The sequence below is a fragment of the Ambystoma mexicanum genome, chromosome 13 (genome assembly GCF_040938575.1).
Source record: "Ambystoma mexicanum isolate Mex_15411 chromosome 13, UKY_AmexF1_1, whole genome shotgun sequence".
Lineage (NCBI taxonomy): Eukaryota > Metazoa > Chordata > Amphibia > Caudata > Ambystomatidae > Ambystoma > Ambystoma mexicanum.
Genome location: NC_090938.1, coordinates 698,922,800 through 698,946,866, shown reverse-complemented (window position 1 = coordinate 698,946,866; position 24,067 = coordinate 698,922,800). Strand labels below are relative to the sequence as shown.

At 47.5% G+C, this 24,067-nt stretch overlaps 1 protein-coding gene across 4 annotated transcripts in view; it reads right to left on the bottom strand.

The window, feature by feature from the left end:
- MSL1 (MSL complex subunit 1) overlaps positions 1–17,827 on the bottom strand; it is a 137,133-nt gene extending 119,306 nt beyond the window's left edge. The window contains exons 1-4 of one of the 4 annotated variants that reach the window (XR_011283107.1): positions 16,503–17,827; positions 13,502–13,713; positions 6,528–7,242; positions 5,671–5,970 (exon numbers count right to left, since the gene is read on the bottom strand). Coding sequence is in view for 1 of the 4 variants with exons in the window: in XM_069634784.1 (XP_069490885.1) it covers positions 6,866–7,242; positions 13,502–13,713; positions 16,503–16,751 (838 nt within the window). In the remaining 3 variants the exon portion in view is untranslated. The remainder of the gene's footprint in view (positions 1–5,670; positions 5,971–6,527; positions 7,243–13,501; positions 13,714–16,502) is intronic. The other 3 variants (XR_011283108.1, XR_011283106.1, XM_069634784.1) reach the window with 3 other exon arrangements.
- Between the last annotated feature and the right edge of the window lie 6,240 nt (positions 17,828–24,067).

Below are 24,067 nucleotides of genomic sequence, written 5' to 3'. Positions count from 1 at the left end.
AGTAAAGGGTTAATTTACTTTGCATTGGAGAGTTTTTAAAAGTACTTACCTGCTTAAGAATATTTGTTAACCATTATTTTCGCCCTCTGAAACTTTCCCTTTTGATCTTCCACTCAGTATTGCTCTAAAGTTGCCAGTGATAAATCAATGTCCACAGTGTCATAGTTATTAAGTCACCTCAGGGTGTAGGAAGTGTCTGTGTGCCATGCCCAAAAGGTATCAACTGATTTAGTGAAACTGATAGGGTGTATTTATTGAAGTATATGTTATATGATTGCTCCCTTCTGGAGAAGGCTTATACAACCGACGGTTAAATTAAACAATTATTATTAACCAAGAAACCTTGAGTGTAAGAGTTTTTGAATACTTGTCACTGAATCTGTTTAACAACCTTACTGCTCACATTGAGCCCTCTTGAGAGAAGCCTGGCTGCTCAGCCACACTACCAAATGTAGTACAGATTTATACCAAAGGTTGGGTTACCTATTGCCAGGAGGACAGGGTTGGTGCAGTCGCCCACAGGGTACTGCATACAATCTTGCCGAAAACACATCAACCATGGGCAGCCAAGAATTAATTTAGCCCTGAGAAGACCCCTATGGCTCGAAACGTGCGTCGGCTGACCTACCTAAATCACTGATTAAATCCTTTACATTTAGCGCAAACATTACAGTGTCCAACCCGTTCATGTTAAAACAAAGGGTGTGGGCAACACCTCTGCCTCCCGTGAACTTGCTGCTAATTCAATTTACCAAACAATATACCTAATGACCCAGTGCTGCACAAGTTGATTCTGCCTCTAGTGCCTACTTGCGCCTTCTCAAAGAAAATTCTCAAGACGTTTTTTCCTGTAGTGAAGGGAAGTGTGGAAATTAAACAGTGGAATTCCAAAGGCGGGCAGTTCTTTGGTGCCCACTTGCACATCCCTTTCACAACATAATAAGAGGCTGTTCAATGCAGACATTGTGAATTTCAGGAAAATGGTTCAATGTGGTACAGGCATTAAAATAAAGAACATGGATTTTCAGAAATGCTGCATATAGCAATTCTGACAATCTGCATCTAAGATATTCTGGAAAAAAAGGCAACAGTATTCCCCAGGAGAGGTGTAATCATCAAAATGTAATTCATCATGGCGGCTTCAATGAAAGGGATGGTGGCCCAAGGATGATTGGGCAAACACCCAGAAAGGTAGGTCTTCTCATAGAAAAGCTCACGGTTCCAAGCTCACAGGTCTGCTTTGGTTCTCAAGTCAGGAGCAGTGCCCTGGTCAGGTCGTTGTCCAAATAGTGTAGATTACTGTTTGCAAGGTCTAGACCACCCGATTGCCGTTTTGGCATTGTATGCCCTCCAGGCTTTAAAAAAATTGACAGAAACAAGAAAGCACCCATAGTGATGGTCCACACCCAAAGGTTTGTAGGGCGATCCTGTTCTAGTTTAGTGTTGACATATTGTAGAAGTAGAACACGCCAACAGTTATAGGAGCCAAACCTCCACATACAGACTAAACCAGCACAAAATAATCATTTGTCGAGGAGGCAGTGCATTTTGTAAATAGGAAGTCAACAGCTTGGCTTTTGCCAAGGTCACATAAGCACAGGGAGAAAAAACCTGCCATGCGAAGACTAAGGGGAGCAGCAGTGCTGCACCCCCTTCAGGTGCAATTGTCTTAGCGACACTTCTCTAGGCTGAAATAGGGTGCAGTCTAGCAAAGCCCAAGCTCTGCTCACGTTGTACAAGACTGGAACATGCATAGCTGTTCACCCTTCTTCCTTGGGTGCCAAAGGTACTGCTAAAGTCCTTTTCCCACCACCGAATTTCCATTAAAAAAACTGCAATGCTGCTTCCATGACATTTCCCACCAACCCCATTAATGTAGGGGTGGAGGAGTAACAAGCCCAAATGAATGCAGCTGTTTATTCCAGCTCCTAAAGTCACCCTCCCTTTGCCATAGCATTCTTTGGTCAAACTGGGTTGCAATAAAGCCCATCTATTAGTCAAAGCTAAAAGGAAGGTGAAATGGGGCCACACAATATTTTAATAGCAGGGTATCTTCCTCACCTTGCCATATACTCAAATTCTAAACAACTTTAACAGTCACATACAAAGTCTACCCAACCAGTTCAAAATAAAAATGGTCTACTGCGCTACATTTGGCACAACATATTTGCAGCTAAAACTAGATATATTTTGTACACACCAGACGATTTATTCAAGAATGGAAAGTTCAACCACTGAAGAGTTTATTTTATTTATTGGATATTTGTGTGGGGCATATAGATACACAAGTGTTCCCAAGTGCCCCAAGACAAGCTGTGGGTCACGAGAGGGGACATGGGAAAGTAGTAGCACAAACAGTTATATTGGCGTAGTGACAATCCTACTGTGCAAGACAAGGGGTTAAGTACAGTAGTGGGGGGTGCTCAAAGGGAGGGGGTGGGCAAGTGCTTGGGGGCCAAAGCGACAAGTGCCAGGGGAAAGAGGATGAGTGCTGTGGACGGGGGTAGGGGGGGTGGGGCTGGAGCCCGATTAGGGCTAGTCCAGGGAAGGGAGCTTGAGGGCAAGTGCGGCTGGAGGGACTGGTGGGTGGGTGGTCTGGCCCCTTGCGAGTCTGAAGGGACCAGGCCCCAGTCGCAACAACAGAGGTAAAGTTAGCAAAAGAGGGGGAGAGGGCAGGAAGAGGAGAAAAGCAAAGTCTTGAGGTTTCCAGAACTTAAGATCCGGCTAAAGTCTGGGGGTGGGGGGGGAAGAGAAGAGAGGCCGTTCCGGTGGGAAGAACCAGCCAAGGAAAGAGATCTACCTCCCACGGTCTGCTCTGAGAAACGTTTGGCCTGCAGAGAGTTGGAGCCAGAGGACCAAAGGACTGTGGCAGAGAGGGAAAGCGAGATGCAGAGAGGTCCCAGGCAGCCTTGTGGATGATGAAAAGGGTCTTGAATGCGATCCTTGCAGTCACCAGTGCCAGTGGAGAGATTTAAGGGCTGGCGAGATGCAGAGGATAAGTCTTGCAGTCCTATTCTGGATTAGTTGAAGGGGGCGCAGGAAGGAAAGAGGCAGATTGAGGAAGAGCTGTTGCAGTAGTCCAGCCCAGAGAGAACCAGGGATCTGGAGACATTGAGCTTCTAGGGGAAGGTGATGAAAGGTAGAATGCCCCCAAGGAGGTGGAGCCGAGTTGTACTTCTTGGCAAGATCAGTGATGTGTGTAGAGAAAGTGTCAAGAGGATCCCAATGTTTTTTGCCTCCCAAGTGGGTGAGGGCTGGGGAGTCGGGGGGCAAGGAGCAGGCGCCCCAATGAGATGGATCTCTCTCTTACTCGCATTAAGGCAGAGATCATTGGCATAGCAGCCAGGTATTAAGGGGAGGAGGAAGAGGATGGCAGCTTGAAGGGGAGCTGTGCGTCTTCTGCATAACACTGGAAACGAGGGAAGAAGGTGGAGATCAGGTGAGCCAGGTAGATGTTGTAGAGCCATGGCGATAGGATAGAGCCCCGAGGGACACCACAGGTAGAGTAAAGTGGAGGAAAGAAAAGGACCCATTTGCACTTGGGAGGAGGTCAGCCACACCAGTGCCCCGTGGCAATGCCTAGGGTAACATGGAGATGGGTTTATGAGGATGCAGTGGTTAACTGTGTTAAAGGCAGAAGAAAGATCAAGGAGGATCAGAACTGAGGGAGTGCTTGAGTCCAGGTTAGAGAGCAGGTCTTCATAGGTGTTTAGGAGAGTAGTCTCCATGCCTCTGCATGCCCTGAAACCGGACTGGTGTTCATGGAGGCAGCCACCCATTTCAGTGTGGAGGGTGAGTTGGGGGGGGGGGGGGGGGGGGGGAAATCGGGGGGGGGGGGGGGGGGAGGGTGGGGAACGACCTTCTCCATGAGTTTGTCCAAAAAGGGATTATGGAAATAGGCCGATAGTTAGCCGGGCAAGAAGGGTCCACAGACAGCTTTTTAGCAGAGGGTGCACAAGAGTGAGTGCTTAAGGGGTTGTGGGAAGGAGCGAATGACAAACGAGGTCAGCCAAAGCTAAATCCGAGTGGATATGTTACCAATCGGTCTTTTATGTGTACGGTGAGGAAAGGATGCATAACTGGTGACTTGGGAGATTATTTTAGAGCAGGCGCCTCAGTCTGTTTTCTTTGGGCAATGGTGTGCGTTTTACAATTTTTTCCATCACGCCGTTTTATTATTTGGCTTGCCACATTCGTAGGTGATGGAGTTAGAAAGGAGTTCCATGAAAATCATACTTCCACCTATGTACCCACAATAGGAACTCGTGCATTCTCTGTTCGTTAGCCCCTTAATCAACCTCCGTCCCCTAAACGCCAACCCAACCATAATGTAAACGGAAGGAAGAGGGGAGGGCCAAATGCAGCAGTGGTGCTGTGTGAAAGAGCAACTATTTTACTGCATCAATGGCTGCCATATGATTACAATGGTAGTAGAATTAACACTCGGGAGTTACTACGGAGAGTCACGGTTTTGTGTCACAAGTTCAAACATTTTATATTTGGTGAGGATACTGGAATTGTGGAAAGGTCTAGGATGTCATCAGAATCTGTAAACAGGAAGACTAAAGACCAAACAGTGAACTGGAGTCTGATGGACCTACTGTACGTAGGAGCATTAATGCCTGGTCCCGTTGGATTAAATGGTACCAGCTCACCAAGGGAAGACAAGCATGACCAAATACAAAGGCCTGCAGGGGGGTCAATGAGTGTGGGGATGGGAGACTATACGAAAAAAGGACTGCGATGGCACGTCTTTCAACTAGTACTATCCTTGTATATGGTGGACTGGGAGAGCAAGAGGGAGCGTGGAAGACCCAAAAGGCTGACATGCACTAATCGACCAAGGTATTTTGTCACCAAATGCGTTTGGAACAAAATTTTGTAACAGGATGCGAGATTTAAAATGTATAGGTTCGCTTTACTTTTATTGGTGTCCCCCGGCTGGCTCCCTCTTGGACTTCCATGGATTACCCCATACCGGGGTTTTCTTCAAATTATAAACCTGAGGGAATTGTAGAAAAGTAAGAGGGGAGATGCATGCACAGGAGAGGGTAGCTTTTAAAAATCATTTCTTCCACCTCCCGCAGCAATGATTTCCACTTTCCTTGCAAGTTTGTGAAATGTAGTAAGCAGAACATAAAAAATGACCCGCTGCAAACGCATAACCTACAAAAGCAAACAAATGGTAGTGTACCAATGAGGGTGTGGTGTCCCTCGCCGAGAAGAAAACAGCTACAATACAGTGGCTCCTGCACACAAACAAGGATTTTTACTAGAAAGCGGTGAAGACTATAATTCGCACTGAACGGTATCATTTCCTGCTATGAAGAACTGTCCTCTGTGAGAGAGCTTAGACGTTTATTGACTGACCTAATGCACCCAGTAAACTAAAAAAATAAAAAAGAGGAATCCATGATGCGGACATCAGATAAACTGCTCCGCTCATACTACACATTCGTTTTTAAACTCCAAGAGACTGGATTAGACCCGACTCTTAAGGTACTCGGATATTGTCCCTTCCAAAAGCACTGGACTCGCCCCCGACCTCCCCATCCCATCTCTTCATAGTGTAAAAATCAGCATTTCCTGCTGATGTGTAGCATAATTAGCTCTTTGTGCCTAGTAGCAGTAAACACTATCACATTGTAACGCAGCAGCTTCCCCCATTACCTTTCACCGGCAGCCGCCCTCGTTGAAATGATCTAATTCGGGAGCTTGTTCCAGCCTGTAACGTAGCCAGGACCTGCTCAGGGCCAATGGAAGCAGTGTTGCTTTTTCTTCAGGTTTGGTCTTCGTCTCACTCGCTCGCTGAAGCAGGGTGGCCACCCACCACAGCGGGCAGACTGCAGGCACCCACTGGGGGTCTGCCTGTCGCAGGCGATGCAGTTAGTGTGGTATCCAGCCGCTCTCTCCCCAGGAGGCTTCAAGTTCCGTGCAGTGCTCCCAGCCACAGATGGCCTAGAGTGAGAACTGAAATAGACCCGAGATCACATTACCTGCAGGGTAGTGCACACTGCTACCACTGGGTGGGATGGCCAGCCCGGAGACGGACTACCTGACATGTTTGAAGGCATTAAAAGATCCCCAAAAAAATTCATCCCCCAACACGAGAATGAACTGAAAACCGTTTACACACACACACACACCAGTAAGAGACGTTCCCTTTAAGACGGAATCAAAGCCTTTCTGTCTCAGATTAGGCTGTGGCATCCTCAGAAACGGTCCTCTTAGGACAAACACGCTCTGGTACAAACCCTCAAGGTTGGCCACACTTTGCAGCCAAGTAAAAGAATGCTCCTCATCCAGATCCGAGTGCAGGCTGGCACGGATTCTATGGAAGGCAATTTTTTTCATGCAGCGAAGTAAACCCAATAGTGCCCAGTTTGTGATTATGTCGAGTGTGGCTAAGCAAACACTATACTGTCAGGCCAAACATACAAGGGAAGAGTGAGCATGCTCCCCCACCCCCAGAGTACGACTTCGCCCCTTCCATTTGCTTCAAAAACTAACAAAACTGAAAATCGTACCGGCCATCCTCTGAAATGGGGTCTAGAATATGGAAACAGTCAACATGAAATTGGTGAGTCGGGGAACCAAGTGATAAAGGAATCCAAACAGATCCGCCGGGACGGCATGGTGAGGGTGGTAGTAGAGGTCAGCCACAAGCCTAGGAGGATAGTAACTCGTACAAAGGCTGGTATCAGATAATGGGCAGAACAGAAGGAGAAAGGGCACACCCGTAAGGCAGAGCCTTGCACAGCCAAGGCGTGCACGTCTAACAGCACACAGATAGGAACCCCGCTCTTCCTACAAGTGTGGAGGGGTGGTAGGTGTCTGCCACAACGGCAAGCAGCTTCTTTCTTACTTGCCACACTCTCCTCCTTCTTTGGAGAAGGCTCCCGCAAAGGTGACGGAGGAGGTTCATGCCACCGGCACAAGTACATTTCTGTGGTTGAGAGGTACGGCAGCTCTTCTGCCTCACCGAGAAGGCCTCGGTCATTGAGCGAGGCATTGGATCCTTTCACAGAGGTGCAGCGTTTCAGTGTACTCTCAATTAAAGGTTGCACTCTCTCTGGAGTCTCATTACTCCTCAGCTTTCGTTCAGCACTAGCTTCCAACAGAGAGTCAGACAGCTCCTCCTTCACTGGAGAGTTCTTGGGGGTTTTAGTTTTGAGTTTTGAAAATTCAGCTGCAAGCTTTTTCACTGGAGTTTTTCGCTCTGCATTTCCCAACAAATTCTTTCTGTTAAATTAGAAAAGAACAGAATTTAGTAAACTACACTTGTGCATCAAATCATCGGTATATATATGCAGCCTATTTGCACATAATTGAATAGTCACCTAGATGCCCAAAAATATTACCATACAACTGCATTAGAAAGCATAAAGAAACTCGTGCAGTGCAAAGAGGACCCCATCGACAGTCAAATAGCTCTCGTGGCCCACATCAATGCTCATGGCTGCGTTTCAATAGCATGTGATCCATCAAGTGTTCAGCAATAGCTTAGTATGCTGCAATCCGCGGAACCATCTTCCCAAGCTGGTGCCTTCCTCAGCACTGGACAGGGTTTTGGTGCGAGTCAAACATAATTCCCCACTGAATGAATCTCACATTGACACTGACTAGGAAACCTGCATTAACAGCTGAATATACAGCTCTATACTCATCTTTACGTATATGTGTCTCTAACCTCGTTCTACCTCTCTCGGTGCTTGCATGCCTCTATTAATAATCTGTAACGAGTCTATCAGGCTATCTGCATCCCTTACCCATTCCCGCTGTTTTACACTCCAGTATGGCACTCTCCCAGTCAGCCAATAAACAGCCGGGTCTCAACGCCATGCACCTTTTCCTAGAGCTTGAATATACATGGGTGCTACATTTATTTAAAATTAAAAAAAGGTTTCCATTTAATTTCTCTGTAAAACATGGTTGGGAAAGGGGGAGGGGCATTACATTTACACAGACACAGTGCACAAATATAGGTGAACTCTGATATTGTACAGACACGAATCAGCAGAGCAAACACCACTGTGGGGTGCTAGTTAAAGAATGTCTGTATAATGAAACAAGAAGTGTGGATAAAGTCTATTAACTGAATATAAAATTATTTGCCGAAAGACTTTTTAATGTGTCACACGTTTCAGAATGTAATCCTTTCACACAATATATATTAACCGCATCAGTGTTAACCTTCCACACATTAAATATGATTTTAATTATATGTAATGTGATTAATATTGAGTAAAAGGTTTAAAATCCTAAATCCATAACACAATAACAAAAAAGTGAAAAAGTGACGACAAACTTCCACACAAATATATATATATATATAAATAGAAAAAATAAGGACTTCTTAGGGTCTCCGGGTCGGTTGACGAATTGGCGTGGAATGTAAACATTCATCATAACTGCAATTCACGATTGTTCTTGGATTTGTATAGCAGCCGTCAAAAAAACGGCTGGTGGAAACCAGACACCAAAAGAAGACATCCACTGAAAAGAGATCAGCCTTTTCAACTGAAGCACGAAGCCAGAAAGTACAGCCGAGTGCAGCATCCTTATAACGCCCAACATAATTACCCAGTAAAGACAACAGTGACGAATCAACGGGTCCTTTTCCTTGCGTACAACAAAGACCGATTTCAAAAGCCTGCCTGTGGGCAGTCTGGAACCCCGCCCCACTAGAGCCCGCACAATAAGTATCCTGAAATAGGGAACTGGCAGGTGTATGTGGGGTCGGGGTGCGTAGGCATTTGGGGGCTGGGGTGAACCTTCCGCGATTAAGAGAACATCTCACAAGCGTTGGACCAGGTGTATGGGGCAGTTTAAGGGCATGGTGGGTGCCTCCGATGCGGACATAAATAATCCTGTCGGTTGAAGGCCTCTCCAAGTCATCCGAAACCAAAGTTACTTTTTATGGTGTGGCCTTCAACAGGAAGTGGTATGGCATAGAACCGAGGTACCATTGAAGTCGTAGTACAAAACATCTGTTGAGCCCCAGGTTAAGGAGCCCGGACGTACTTTAGCAATTGCTTCATATCAACAGACAGCATGACAGGCGTCTAGCAGTACTAGTGCACTTCACCGTATCGGAGGAAACTTTGGACAGCAGCGAACACAAGTTCCACTATGATACCCCTGCCCATATCATCTTACCCTTGCAACACTGTAAAGGGAGCCTCCAGCTTTGCTCTCCCCCTTGCCCTCACAACTAGAAGACAGAACCACATGGACCACCTTTTCGGTCCTCCTTTACTCTATGGAACTCGGACAAGTCTTGCTTAATGAAATCTTGATTGATCCATAGCCACATCATTGCCATGATGCACTCACCCCTGTATTTATACCAGAGGGAGACAACTCTCCCATTCTTTATAACATTTGATGCAGACTGTACCTCTGCTCTGGGAAATCTTTAGCCCCATGGAGGTGGGTGCTGTAGCACACTCCAGGCGGCCTTAAGAGTGGTGCCACAACTCCCCTTTTCTTGCAGATTACAAACCACGTTGCACCGGTTAGAATTCTGTTGCAGAGTTATGTTTGCTTATATTTAATATTTTTAAGAGGGGGTGGGTTTGGGGGAAGTTAGTGTTTCGTTGTGTCTTGTGTTGGCTTCTGTATTATTGATATGATTGACAATATTTTATCAAACTTTCGTTAGACATTCTAAAATCTTGCGGATATTCTTCTTAATGTTTTTGCAATTTTGTATTTGTTTTAGTTCCATACGGATGCATTGTTTTGATTACATTGTACCGATTTACTATTCTAATGTACTTGTCTGTTATTATATTGAGATTGTACTTTAAAAAATTTAAATAAAGGGGCCAAAAAAAAAAAAATCCGTTGCCGGATAAAATCCCAATGGATTTCTGCACTGCATTAGTGAGCCTAATGGGGCGTTTTGGCCATCAGACAGAAACGGTCTCATTGTCAACTTTAGCGATAGCATGAAATACAGACTTCCTGTATTATGCCGCTTATTAGGGTCTATCCTACCCCCCCAAAAGCACAGGACTTACTTGGAGGCAAGCACTATTGAAGCACAGCCTCACTTTTGTACTGCTCTACAAATATACTCTGAAATCCCTCTGTTTATTCCATTCACTCTGTGGTATGATCTCTGTTGCCGAGTTTATGTGCAAAGAATACGGTCTAGGTTTCCGGTATCATCACTGGCATACGAAGGATTGAGGCATTGAAAATGATGGGCCTGCAGTAGATATTTATGGCACCCACTGGTCACCCCCTGCCTTAAGTGAGCATCAAATAACCAGAATTCACTGTCTCCCGTTACCCAACCAGTTCCCACCCACGTTGGTTACACCGGAACCTCACTGGTAGCTTCGCTCCTGTAGGTGACTTGCCCATCTTAGAATAGTATGAGCACGATGACAAGGCAATGCTAAAAATAATTCAGCGATCATTCCTTCTGTGGCGCTAGAGGGCATCCATAGTGAAGAGGAAACAGCCTTGAAACACAGGCAGAAATGTACCCAGGAGGTTTCTAAGCGCGGACCCGGGGATCGAAGTGCTCCGTGTTGTCTTGCTTCCAAGGCGAGCATGTTGCCCCCGAGCTATCCTCCCAAGACTAGTGTACGCAAGTCCCTGGTTAGCATGAGTTATTTAAATATCTTTCCAAACAATATATATATATATACATGCACGCACATTAAAAAACAAAAAAATAAACATTAAGACTCATTTAAATTCATAAGAGCAGTAATAAAGACAGCAATCCTGCCAATTATACATCAATACCAGAACGTCAGTGTGCAGAGTATCAATATCAGGGCACAAGATTTGTACTCACCACTGGCTAGTGATATTTGACTCTTGGCAAGTAAGAAACAGTGTGCATGTATAGAATTGAGGCAGCAGGTGAATTGTGGCTGTGGAGTAGCTTGCAACTTAAATTTTTTCCTTCTGTCAATATCATACGTGAAGGTCCCTAGACAGTTCAAGTAAAGCTCTTTAAAGCAGGGCCACTGGATTCGTGAGTGACACGGGCCTTCCAGGGTGCTAGCACTTTTGCATACTCTCCAAGATCTCTAGTGTCGTGATATGGCGTACCTTGCACCCATTACGAATAATTAAAATGAAGAAGCATAACAAAAATGTATACATTTACATGGAACTAGAGGGATATACTAAAAAGCATTTCTGTGAATGCAATATGGGAATGATTTCAAAAGCTTGATATTGATGGGATTTCTGTTTCAATCTGAACGTGATGTTCTAGATCCAGACCCAAATCTTGGCTTTGCCTTAAATGTGGGCAGCTAGGGCCAAGTAAGGCATGTTCCAGTCAGGGGCCTTTCTCGTGAAAAGTCAGGACGGCATTCAAGTAATCTTTTACTGCCTCGTCGGTCTGCTTTCCAAATACTGGTCCTGATGTTCCAGGTAAAGTATTGCAGATACGACGTGCACATTTTGATTTAAAGAAGACTACGCAAGTTCCAATAAGCCCAAGTTCTACAGGCAAGTGTCCAATAGGAACACAGGAAGGACTGTAAGCCCAGTGTAGAACTCCATAGTTTGTCCTCCAATTCATTATGGTAAGTGGGGTTGTTGATCTCACAGTATGTGCAAACCATACATAAAAGATGTAACGATGCACTGTTTGAAAATTCAATAGACCTTCAATAGAGAAGCCACTGGTTTCCCAGATAAATCTCTTAATGGCAAAGTATTTGAGAGTCGCTTTTTTGATGACTCTGTAACATACTGGTTGTTTCATCTGCTGCTTAGAAATATGGAGATTTGAATCACGTACCTTATTTAATTTATTCATTATCATTGCTTACCATAATATTACTTTTAATTGGAAAAATGTCTCTAATTGTCCTTCAATACTTGGAACTTCATTTGCTCCATCGCCCGCATTGAATAAATGTCACGCCTTTGCTGTAGATGGTTTACATAAATTCAACAGAAAATGGAATGTTTTTATCCAATACCTCAATATTGATTTTCAACCATGTAGCATCAAAATTGCTATGTTTAAACGTTATGACCGCCCTATATTCCCCCATCGTTTCTTGTCCAGTCTGCCCCCCTGTATGTCTTATCAACTGGCAATTTAACTGTTTTTACTTATTGTATTAAACTTGTTATACCATTGTTATTTAACTGACTTTCAAGCCTACAAAATACAAACATGCTCTTTGTTTCAAATGTAAATCAACATGCCCAATAAACATTTTTTAGATTTTTTGTTTAACGTTAACCATGTTATTCTACAGCGCAGGACTGCTGGCATGGTGGACCTTGACAGCACAATGACAGAAAACGAGAAGGAAGCTTCCTTTAGTCCTGCCCCAGTCACACCACTATGGGATGCAGCCATTCATAGATGCTCTTGAAATACAACAATACCCTCCCTGGTAGGTTATCAGGTCGTACATAAAGCAACGCCTGCCGTTTGCCACTTTGGGTCATGTGGTGGCGGGTTCGGGAAAGGGGTCTTAGTGTAGCGAGGCTGTAGGAGGGGGAATGGTTGCTGTTGCTAAAATGGCAGTGCGTGTCAAACTCTCAGAAACAATACACTGGTGCAGATAAGCATTGTGCTGTGGAGTGAATGCCAAAGCGGGGAGGCAAGTATTAATGCTAGGTGGAACCGACATATTCCAGGTCTGCGTGAGCTTACCCGCGGGGAGGCGCTTTGCCCATTGTTCAGTACATAAGGTAAATAAGGTCAAGGAAAAGGTGGTGTGTGCGAGTGGATACTTGCTCAATTCAACAATAGTGAGGGATAGTAAATACGGGCACTCTGCAGGGTACTAGTGTACAGGAACAAGAGGTTCAGCATATGCGGCTGAGAGTTAAGTGTGTGTTGGTGAACCTGCAACTTAATAAGCTCTGCACCTGGAACCCCAGCACGGCAATGGATGCCTCCACCAGATATAGAAAGCTGTCCCAGCAGTGAAGAAAAAAAACATGGCAATCCATGCAACTAAACCTTAGTACACGCAAATATAAAGGGTGGGAGACCGAGCCTGGAATGTGCTCTCATTTCTCCCGTTATATACAAGAACCTGCACGGTTAAATTCGCGCCTACAAACGCTGGTGTACAGGCTCCTTATGAATAACATATCAACCTCCTGACGCCCAATTACAGGATTCAGGCCCAACTTGGTGTAGCAAGTTTATACCACCATAAAGATAAACCAAGTACACAGCAGGTTCAGAAAAACGCTAAAGGCAGAAGCAGACAAACCAGCCTTCTGTTTGCCACCAGCATACAGGAAAGCCCACCAACACTGCAGGGTTGAGGCGTGGGGAAGCGTCTAGTACAGTGATCTAGGATGGAGTGCATCAGGTCCACAAAGAACCTTTGAATAGACTGCCCTGCAACGGGGAAAATAACACAGATCCCCACCCATCTAAGCAAGCATTAACGTGGGCGCTTTTCGGATTAAGAATAAAGCCACATAGACTATTGTAATATAATACAAAACGACCGATGGCTTTGGACCTCAGATACAGAGAGCTAACCTTTTGTGGCCCTTTGCGATTCGGCCGAAAGAGAGGGGCTTGTGGGGCAGAGTGTGGCCCAGGTGCCCGGCCTCTGGCTGGTGGTCGCAGGAGGTAAGCGGTGCCGTCTCTCCGGTCAGCTCAGTCTCGTGGAACAACCGGCGTTTTTCTTTCTCGCTATCTTTCTTGACGAGTTGCATCCTCCGTTCCATGCGCTCAATCCGGGCGAGCAGCTGATAAGAAAAAGACGAGATGCCACAAAAGACAAGGTTAGAGTAAAATAAAGCATAGGCCGAGATGAAGGAGGTGGTGCTACTGAATTTGCTGGAACCGGTAGCTAGCTTGATCACCCGCGTTCGTTTTACTCTGTAGAGTTGTGTCAAGGTGTACACTCACTACCCACATAATGGCCCCAAGAGGCTGCACGAGGCTTTGGCACACACATTTCACTCAAGACGATTACACATAGCGTAAAACACTCCAGACAAGAACTGAAGGTGACCCCACACAACAAGGCAACACTCCACCTCCACACACCCCAACCCCTTTCCACACCGGGAAAAATTGCGGGGCCAGGCAGTAAATGACCAGGTCATGAATTCAACAGAGCAATGCGTTTTCACTTTAAGGGTACTGATCATACTACCTACTTTCGGACGGCTAACAGAACAACTTTTTTTTTTTTAAAAGTGGCATCGCCTATTCAGAGAGCAGGGTGCTGCATATCGCGCAACACAGGGCATACTCTGTAACAATAGCACATGATCTCAGGGCGGATCACAACGGGCAGCACACAAACTAACAGGGAGGAAAACGTTCTGTCTATGTGAAATAAGCTCCAAACACCGCAAAGGGAAAAAAAGCCTCACCCGTTCCCGACAATAATCGGGCAAACTAAAAAAAGTGTAAAGAGTTCATTCGTAAAAGGAATAAATCCCACCGGTCCGGGAACCCCAGGATGAAATTATGCGTAGGTGTCAATTTTTCACCACGTGTGCACGGGTAAAGCGAGGCATGAGGAACGAATGGGCAGGACATGGCCGATAATAAAAACCTCACCAGTCGGCCATTGCCAAACCACTGTAGACATGGGTGGCAGAGAGCATGAAGTGGCCACTTCAAGTCACCAGTGGAAAATGACTTCCATAATCCACTGGGGAAATAATAAAGCAGAAGGGTAAAACACCTGCGATATAGATGCACCACACAGGAATCGTGCGATGCCCGCCCCACATAAGTATAACCAATCTAAGAGCCAGGCCTGTCCCATACTATAGCAGGGGCGCCACCTAGCGGAATTTGACTTTACTAAGTGCTATTCTGTGACAGAAGGCGATGACTTGCAGTAAATCCTCCACACAGCGTTTTAAATTTCCCGCTTAACGGGTGTGGAGCCGAGCACGTTACCCACACCTAGGACACTTGAGTAGTGATCGAATGGTAGCCATGTGAAAGTGTGATTATCTGCAAACCCGCTTCTGCGGACAGTGGTAGAACTGCACGAACATCTAGTGCAAAGATCTGCAAACTGTGGCTCTACAGAGGCTTTGGGCTAGGATACCCAAGACCCTTCACAATTGCCTATGCTAGGCTAGTTTTAGTCCAAAACACACGGCAGACCAAGGGTGGCAGACTCATGATCTAGTGTCCCAGCATGGGTGTGGTGATGTCCTTGTAGAAATGGGGTTGAATGTTTTACCGCTGCTACAGGTGTCCGTTCTGGGTATATCCCACTTCCACAATGGTCATAAACCTCCAAAATAAAAAAAAGTGGACAGTGGTGGCAACACCAAATACCGCAGGTCTTCATCGGTGGCGTCATACCAACGGTTATATTATTGAATTTTACACTACACATGCCATCATTTACATGGTTTTATCGTGCTCTAGCCGATCTGAAAAAGAAGGGAATAGCGGGGTGAGGAAAGATGCAAGACAGCCTTGCTGCTGCTGTGTTGATGCATGCATACCAAAGTACATCGAGCTGGGTGGGGGTGCGTTTCGTGCCAATAACAGACATGAGTGCCAGAAGAGGCGCCTTGTGTCCACTGACTCGGTGTGTGGTACGCGAGAGGTTTAGTAGGCAGTTTTCAGATGCCTGCTGAAAGGAGTCTTCAATTTGTATTGCCGTGAATGAGTGGCTTGACTGGTATGCGTATTTTGTGTCGAATTTGAGAGGATTACTGCGAAGAACAGTCATGGGCTTTCAATCAGAAGTGTCCACTGGCCAGAGACCCCCGAGAATTAAGAGACTTGGGAGAACGTGAATCCGCGTGGGTGGGCCGCGACCGGTGAATGGTTAAGGATTCCCTGGCGCTCATTAGCCACTGCAAGCAACAGGGTCATGGGGGCAGTTGCCTCATATCCACTTGGGCAAAGAACCAGATTCCCATCACATGTCACATGTAAGTGGATGTTGCATTGCAGAGTCCCTTAACAATATGTGGATGTCCAGATGTTTTGGACTAGGATTCCTATGATGCCTCGCCATTCACTATACTACCTATGGCTGATGGGGGCTGTAGTCCAAACCATCAAGAGAGCCAATGGGTTGCCACTGTAAATACCTGGGGAGACTGCAAGAAGAATAACAATCCAAAGGAGAAACATGGCACGCTTTCCATCGACCTGGACGGGGCAGGCACGTCCCTCCGTGACGCCATCGCCAGGCCACTTCCCATCCACACTGATGCAGGGCAGTGCGCGCTCCAGTTAAAGAGCCTGCAGCTCCCTCCACAGACCAAACGGGCACACTTCAGCCGGCCACCACCACAACAATCACACACTGCAAGATCGCCGCGGACCCAGGCAGGCAGGCCTCGGGGTGCACCCCGCACTGCAGGGGAAATGATGTGCCCAACCACAATGAACGGACATACAACCCCCCCACCCCCACACTTAGCTATAATAATGATTTCCACACAGAGCGGGGTCACCAAGCCCAAATAATTGCACCCCACACATGCCAGAGCCACACATCGAAAGCGCACCCCCCTGCCAAGTGCACGCAGGCCTCACTCACCGTGTCCCGCTCCCCGCGGAGCTGGCCGATCTCCCGCTCCCGGGCCTGCAGCTGCCGCTGCTGCTGTTCGATGAGGTCGAGCTGGAGCAGGAGGATCTGCTTGAGGCAGGCGGCCTGTGCGGGGCCACCGGCGGACGCCACCGGCCCGGGGCTGCGCCGGGCCGGACTCTTCCACAGCCGCTCCCCAACCGGCTCTTCTCGGGCCATGGTTGCAGGCCCCTCGGGGCTGCACCCGGCCCTCAGGCTCATGTCCGCTCCGCCGAGTTCAGGGGGCCGCCCGCATCCTATGGGGGAGGAGGCGGGACCACCTGTCCGTCAGGGCAAGGGACTCGCTGGGCCTGTCCCTTGAGGGTTCCTTCCTCGGTGTCGGGCCTCGGGCTCTCAATAGGAGGTACTCTGTCTCGGCGGATACTTTTCTGTGGGCTCTCGGGTCAGGCTTCGACCGGCCTCCTCATCTGTCGGTGGGTCCTTGCGGCCCTGCGAGGCCTGCTGCCAGCACCGGGCGAGTGCGGCGCGGCGGTTCCTCAGCCCCGTGTCCGCCTCCGAGCTTCTGTATAGCCAAGGGGGGCGCTTTTGTTTCGGGCACTTGGGCGACCTATCCCCACCACCCCTGGGGGGGGGGGGGGGGGCGCACTCTCCCTTTCCCTCCACAGGCTAAGCCACACCTCGGGGGCTCTCTCCCACTTTCCTGAACCCCTCAGCGTTGCGTTGCCCCTTCGGTCTCTCCCTCGCGGGCGCGCGTCGTTTTGTTCCGGGCGCCCCCACTTCCCGGAGGGATTAGTCTCTGCCCCGTCGCCACGGGGGAGGTCTCCCCCGGACCCCTCTCTAATCTGACCCCAGTTCTCCTCATGAATACCTCTCTCGGAGCCCCCCTCGCTCGCTCTTCAGCTCATATGGGATTTTTACCCCCTGCGTTGTTCCTCAGCGTTTCCCCCATACCCCAGACTTCCCCTTTTGTTCCCCCGCGCGTCCTCTCCTTCCCCGCTTTCCCTAGAGTCCAGTCTCTTCCCCTCCTTGGCTCGGTCTCTCTCCCCTCAGCTCCCTGCCGTCTCTCCCGCCACCTCCATCTTGTCTACTGCAGTCTCCGAGGGAGGGCGGGGGTGAGGCGGAGGCGCTGCGCACCGGGTGGGAGTGGATTTAGGCGACTTGGGCCCTCAGTCCGCAGCTCCCCTAGCCATCACCACCAGGCCCGTGGCTGTTTATCAAAAAATATTAAATATTTTCCTTCAGCTGATACCGCGAGCCCTCCGCTCCCTCAGAGCAGCGTTGCGCATGCGCGATGTGCGGCGGGAGGCGGGTGCCGGGCTATTGTCACGGGCGGCCGCCATGACAGGGAGGAAGAACGGGGGGGGAGGGGGCTAGTTTGAGTGTCGAGGAGGGGGTGCGCGCGTGGGGGGTGGTGGGGGTTATACAGGGAGCCTGCAGAGGGCGGAATTGATTTAAAGAGGGGCCTGGGGGAGCGTTGATGTGAGCTTGGTGGAGGGGAGGGCATGGTGAAGAAGTAAAATGGCGAGCCGGGGCATGGGGGGCAGGGAGAGAAATGGTTGAGCCAAGGAGATGTTGCTAAGGATGGGCGCGTGTCCTGGGAGAGGACAAGGGTGCCTGGGTGAGAATGGAGGAGGCCATGGGGTATGGGGCAATGCAGGTGGGGATATGAGGGGCCGGGGGGAGGGCATGTCCCTTCACAGAAGGGACATGATCTGCCCGAGGCGCAAGCATCACAGGGCAAGAGGTGATATATTGAGGAGCAAGGAGAATTGCATCTTGTGAGATGGAGGGGCAGCATGCCAGGGCTTGGGGACAAGATGGCGAGAAGGATACTATGGGTTTGGTCACGTATGTCCATATTTTGGTTGCGCAGTAGGAGGCATATCCACCGAGAGGCAGAAGTAGCATTTGAAAGGGGTTGGGGAGTATACATGCCGGTAAATAATGCTTTATTGTTATGACAAAGAATACACGTATTGCCAAAGCTGGGATATACCAATATGTGTCTTTTTTCTTGACATATATCTGCATAGGTCTGTTGTGTGTATATATGGTCTATACAATTTGGTTGTATAGACCGTGTACAACAAACGGTCCCCTCCTACAGCAACCTAATGTACGTCCGTAACACCTACGGCTACAGATGTACAGTGATCATTGTTTTCCAAAGATGTTTGCGCTCAATAAATATCCAAAATAAGGTAAATGTGTCTCCTGCCTTTCACACGTGCAATCCACTTCCTATCTCCCTTGGTCAATGCTCTTCGCCCAAGATCCAGGCCCACAAGTCCCTCACACAGGTCCCCAGTTCAGAGGCCATGCCCTCTGCCCCTAACAGCATACATGCCACGTGTCATCATTCTCCCCACAGGAAAACACACATTTCTTCTTTCAATCAACAGTTGCTTGTTCAAATTAACTTGCCCGCTACCACCTCCATTGCAGTTTTTCTCAGCCAGTGGGTGTGGCGGTCACTAAAGGACCTCCGAGAGGAGTTTGAGGTGGCGGGATTTACCAGTCTTGGGTAGTGGGTTTGGGGCTGGCCAATCCCAGGGCATACTGAGTGTGGGACTATTCCACGATGCTAGAAACCAGATAAATTCTGGTCTATGTAGCCTTCCTTTTGCACTGGTAGATCCAGGCCTTGGTCGCCTTTACGTTCTTTTGCACACTTCGCTACTTGGTTATTGCTCTTCCCTGCTTCTCTTTCAGCCTTCCCACAGCCCTGCAGAGACCACACGCTCCTCCACTGTTATACATCTGGAAGTGCTTGGGCTTACTTGTTCCTTGATACAGAGCCTCGGTAGCGCTGCCTGGGATGGTAATAGGGGCAAAGATGATACTCAAAATGTTGGTCGCGAGTAAAAGGAAATATTAATTTTTTTACTGCAATTTTTCACCCTCATTTTTTTTGCTGCATAAGGGTAGATTTGGTGGGGGTATTGATGTAAGGTATATGGAAAGTGAGGTGGGGCGCAGCGTCCACCCCCCTGCATTTTGCAGTAAAAAAGTAAACAAAATAGTTGTTTACCCCTGGCCAAAAACATGCATCGTTCTAAGATAGAACAGTGAAGCCCACAGCACAAAGTGGCGTCCTTTCTGATGCCTTGTGCTAATATGTGTCATGGGGGTGCGCGCACCAGACGTTTTCCCAGGATAACCCCCATTGTCTTCAGTGGTGTCAAATGTTGTGTTGATGAGGTTAATCTTGGGGTTCCTGTCCAGTGGCTGGTGTGGGCATTTGCTATTGCTACGCATGCCACTGTCAGAACCTCCCCAGGCTCAATGTGTCGCAGGATTTCCTGAGGTTCTTCCAATGGGGCAAGATATTTTGGTGGTATAGCTTCAGAGGTTGAATTGGGTAGCATTGCCTGATACAGGTTGCTTGAAGAATGGTAGTCTCCTGTATCAAGGTTTCTGGACAACTGCTGTGGCTGTTACTGTCAATGTGGATGTTAGGGAGATTTTCCTTATGCCCTATGGTCAGAATCTTTAGGTGAATCTTCCTGACTTAGGTACTGCTAGTGAGTCCCTCAAGCTTACCGGGCTCTCCAAGTGGTAGTCATGACACAGCAGCCCAAGCCTAACTCTAAGGGTCGTTAACAGGTAGAGAACACACTTTTCATTTGTATCCAACGAGGCAATGTCCACACACTTTCTTTTTTATGTAAATATAATCTTTATATAAGCACATGCAAAGAGAAAAATGACTACACTTACAGGTAAATACACTTTGTAAAGCTAAAAATGCTACAGTGTATCAGCTAAGTCGAAACCATTTTGATATACATTCTTAAGAGTACAATAAAAGTCCTGAAAAGAAAATGCAGTAACAGGGGAGGAAACAGTTTTCTTATCTTGTCCAACAAGTTTTAAGAAAAACAGTAATGCAGATTTTTGGCAGTCTTTGGCGGGAAAGAGTTAGCTTTTATTAAAGTATCTCAATGAGCAGTTCCTGAGTTCTGGTGGAGTGAGTCCCACGGGAGATCCTTGGTATAACCGGGGACCAAAAAAGCAGTTCTGCAGAAGACTGTTGGTGTTTCTAGAGGCGGTCGCTGTGCATGTTGGTTGGCGGCCACCTTAGTTTCCAGCAACGACATACCAGTGCAGGCAGAAGCCAGAGAAGCAGAAATGTGAGTTGTCTGCTTTCAACTGTGGTGGTTGATGCAGGGCTTCCATGTCGTACTCCGGCATACGATTTAGCTTCTAAGAATGGGGTTGGTTTAGAGAGACTACAAGGAAGAACAAATATGAAATAAAAATAAAAGAAGCCACACCAGAGAGGCTCCAGCAATGGAAGGAGGATCAGGAGGAGAGTTCTGTAGTGCAGTTGCAGGAACAAGGGGAGCACAGTTGGGGGCAATGAAATCGGGGTGCTTGTCTGATGTCCTGGGATGAGGAGTCTGTGGTCTGTTTGGCACAGGAAGTCTTCTTAGGCCTAGCAGCACTGAGGCAACCGCTTCTGGATCTAGCGATGCATGCATGGTCAGTCAAGAGATTCAGGGAGACATGGCCATTGAGCAAGAGCCTGTGGTACAGTTGACCTAACTGAATCCGGGGAATGAAGTGCCCCTGTGGGTTCCTTCCCCTCATTCTGGAGTGCCAGAGCTTTGCTGTCAGATTCTTCAGAGCGTCAAATGATGCTGGTGCAAAACATCAGTGCTTTCTTAAGCAACAGGCCTTCAGAGTTCCACCAGTAGGCCAGTGGAATGGGTTATATAAGGGGTCAGAAATGTGATGCAGACAACTTTGTGACAGTTTTTCAAAAGTTTACATTTGATTAACTCAAAAGGTTGGATAAACACGTCACTATCTCTGTCCTGAGGATTTCCCTGATTAGAATAAACTAAAGGAAACACTGTAACAAAAGGTTTCTGTCACTCAGACTTATATACACAATACATCAATAAGGAAATATATAGCTGTTTAACAGCAACAGATATATAACAGTATAATTCACACCACCATAGCTGCTTCTTCTAATAACCTGGGCAGACTCCCCTTCCCCAGATTCAAGCAGGCTTTTCTTTAAATGTTCACAAAGGATAATGAAACACTGTATTATTACGAAAAAGTCCTCTTCTGTTCTCTTTTTAATCCACCTTGACAACACAAAGTTCCAAATTGGGTTCCAAAGGTGATTCAAAAGTGATAACAAAGCTTTACTCTTTCCACTTGTAGTCAATGTCTTCACACAGTGTCTTGTCCTCAATAAAGCATACCTCAACAAAGACCTTGAAACAGTTACTGGTCATCAACAAAGGAATATTTCAGAACTTCATTGGTTTCAAAAAAATGTCTGTCAGGATATTTTGGCACCACTATCGATTCAGTACTACTTCACCAAAACACTTCAGTGTTTCTCCCAATTACTTTGTCATAAGCTGTACCCCACCACAGTACTTCATGAGTTTCCACCTGGCTGCCTCTCATGCCAGGTTTATTATTACTACAGCACTCTTCTCCGGTGTACTCCTTTCAGAACAGAACCAATGAGTCCAAAAAGCTGTGTCTGGTATACTCTCCTGTCAGCCAAAATAAACTACTGCAGATCTACGTTTGGGTATATTCTGAAGGCATGCCCCTAAACACTCACACCAGAAAAAATACAACCCGCTCGAGAAAAAGGCCCAAGAAACTCTTGCAGCGATAACAAGTGTTTATTTCTACAAAAATAGGTGCATCAGCAAAGAACTGTGCTTCCATGGAACGCTCTGCCAAAAAGTGTACAAACAGAAGCTTTAAAGTAGATACAGCATCATAGGTGATGACATTGAATACAGTGGAAACCTGCGTAGCTGGATGGTGCGACACTATACATGGTTGGCCTGCTCCATAGGGGATGCCAGGTCATTGGTCCCATCCCAGTCTGTCCATCTTCCATCATGTGGGGTCTGCTGGGCTCATCTTCTCCAGGGACCCAAGGCCGAAGAAAACATTTGCTTAATTTGTGAACAGTGCTACTCTATCATTATACAGTGCATCTGGCAGGCTTAAAGAATAGCACAAGGGAAGTCTGGAGGTCACACCGACCCACACATACTTCACTCACTACAGATCGCGTCATCTGCTGCCAAGGCTTCAACCCTCACGTTTGAACTATAATTTATCCCTCCCTGAACCTCACATTACAAACCATGTCATTATGAAATAAAGGTGGGACGACCATACCTTCAGATCTTTTCTGGTTGATTGGTTTATGGTCGGTGGTCTGGAGTCAACTGGCACTATGGATTTCAGGGGTCTGGGAACAAGGGCAGTTGTAGGGGCCATAATTCGTAGTTAGCTGGGTGGGGGTCAGAACCCTGCTTCAGCCTGTTTGTGATAACACATACACCAAGGTGCCCAAGCAAACATATTTGCAACAATCTTAGAACAAAGAAGGGTTTCTGTGGAAGTTGGCAGCGTGGGCCTCTCTCATCAGCGCTTGGGCCTAATCAGATTTCTCCTTCATGCTCGTGGCCTGTGTCTACCACACTAACTACAAGACGCCCCCTTAACCTCTGGTCCATTGTAGTTCTTCCAATGGAGCTTGCATCACCTTAAAGTGCATAGGGGGGTGGGATGGGTTTGCCCCCTTCCCAACAACCCTGCCTGAACAGAACCAGTTGGTACAAAGTTCTAGGACCTGGTATACTCCCTTGTGTGAGGAACCTGAGGGCGTCTTCACTTTTCCCCCTGGACCCTCCTCTCGGGTGGCCAGGGAAAGCCCATCACTCTTGGATCCTGACCCTGGGGGTGGATATGTGAGGGAGGATCACCTGGGTGGAGGGAACTTGGAGAGTTGGAAGAGGGTGTCCTTAGGTGAGACCTGGTATCCCCCATTTCCTTGACATTATGAACCTGCTGTCCCACAAGCCTTCATAGGCTATTTTTAACCCCTTCCCTATTTTGCCCATAAAACATTCCCCAAGAAACCCCAGTTTAGTACTGGGACGAAGAAGAGGACAGCAAGAGTAAGACCGGACTACTGTTTCCATAGTGAGCGATCTAGTCTTTATTGGACCAATCATGATGATAGGAACTTTAAAAGCCGACATCCTGGTGGAAATGGAGTCGGCTTTGGAAACAGTGCTACAAACTGATTGGTGCAGGTAGACCTCTCCGGTTCAGCAGTGTGGCAAGTGGAGCGCTGGAGACCCGAGAAAGGATGCAGAGTTTATGCAGTGGAAAGCGGAACTGAAGGATGCTGGGAGCCGGTGAAAGACTTCAGTAGGGAAGCCTGTGTGACCGAGCAAAGCAGCCGTGAAGTCCAAAGCTGCAGGAGGAGCATCGCTGGCTGCACAGAAGTCCCAGAAAACCGCTGGGAGAAGACGCAAGGTACCGCACGTGAACGAGAGAACCTGTGGCGGTCGAGGACCTCGCAGCAAGCCGTAAGCTTTGACCAGCGAGTGTACCAGAGAGGGGGCACACCAGGTTGGCAGCAAATGTGTAAAGCAGATAACGAACATTGATTTAAACTGAGCCAAGCATTACTATGAATGCAGAACGAAGTGAAAGCAAAGTACTTTTGAATACTGAATGGCATTAAAGCAAAGTACTTGTGAATACCGAATGAGATGCAAGCAATGATAAGC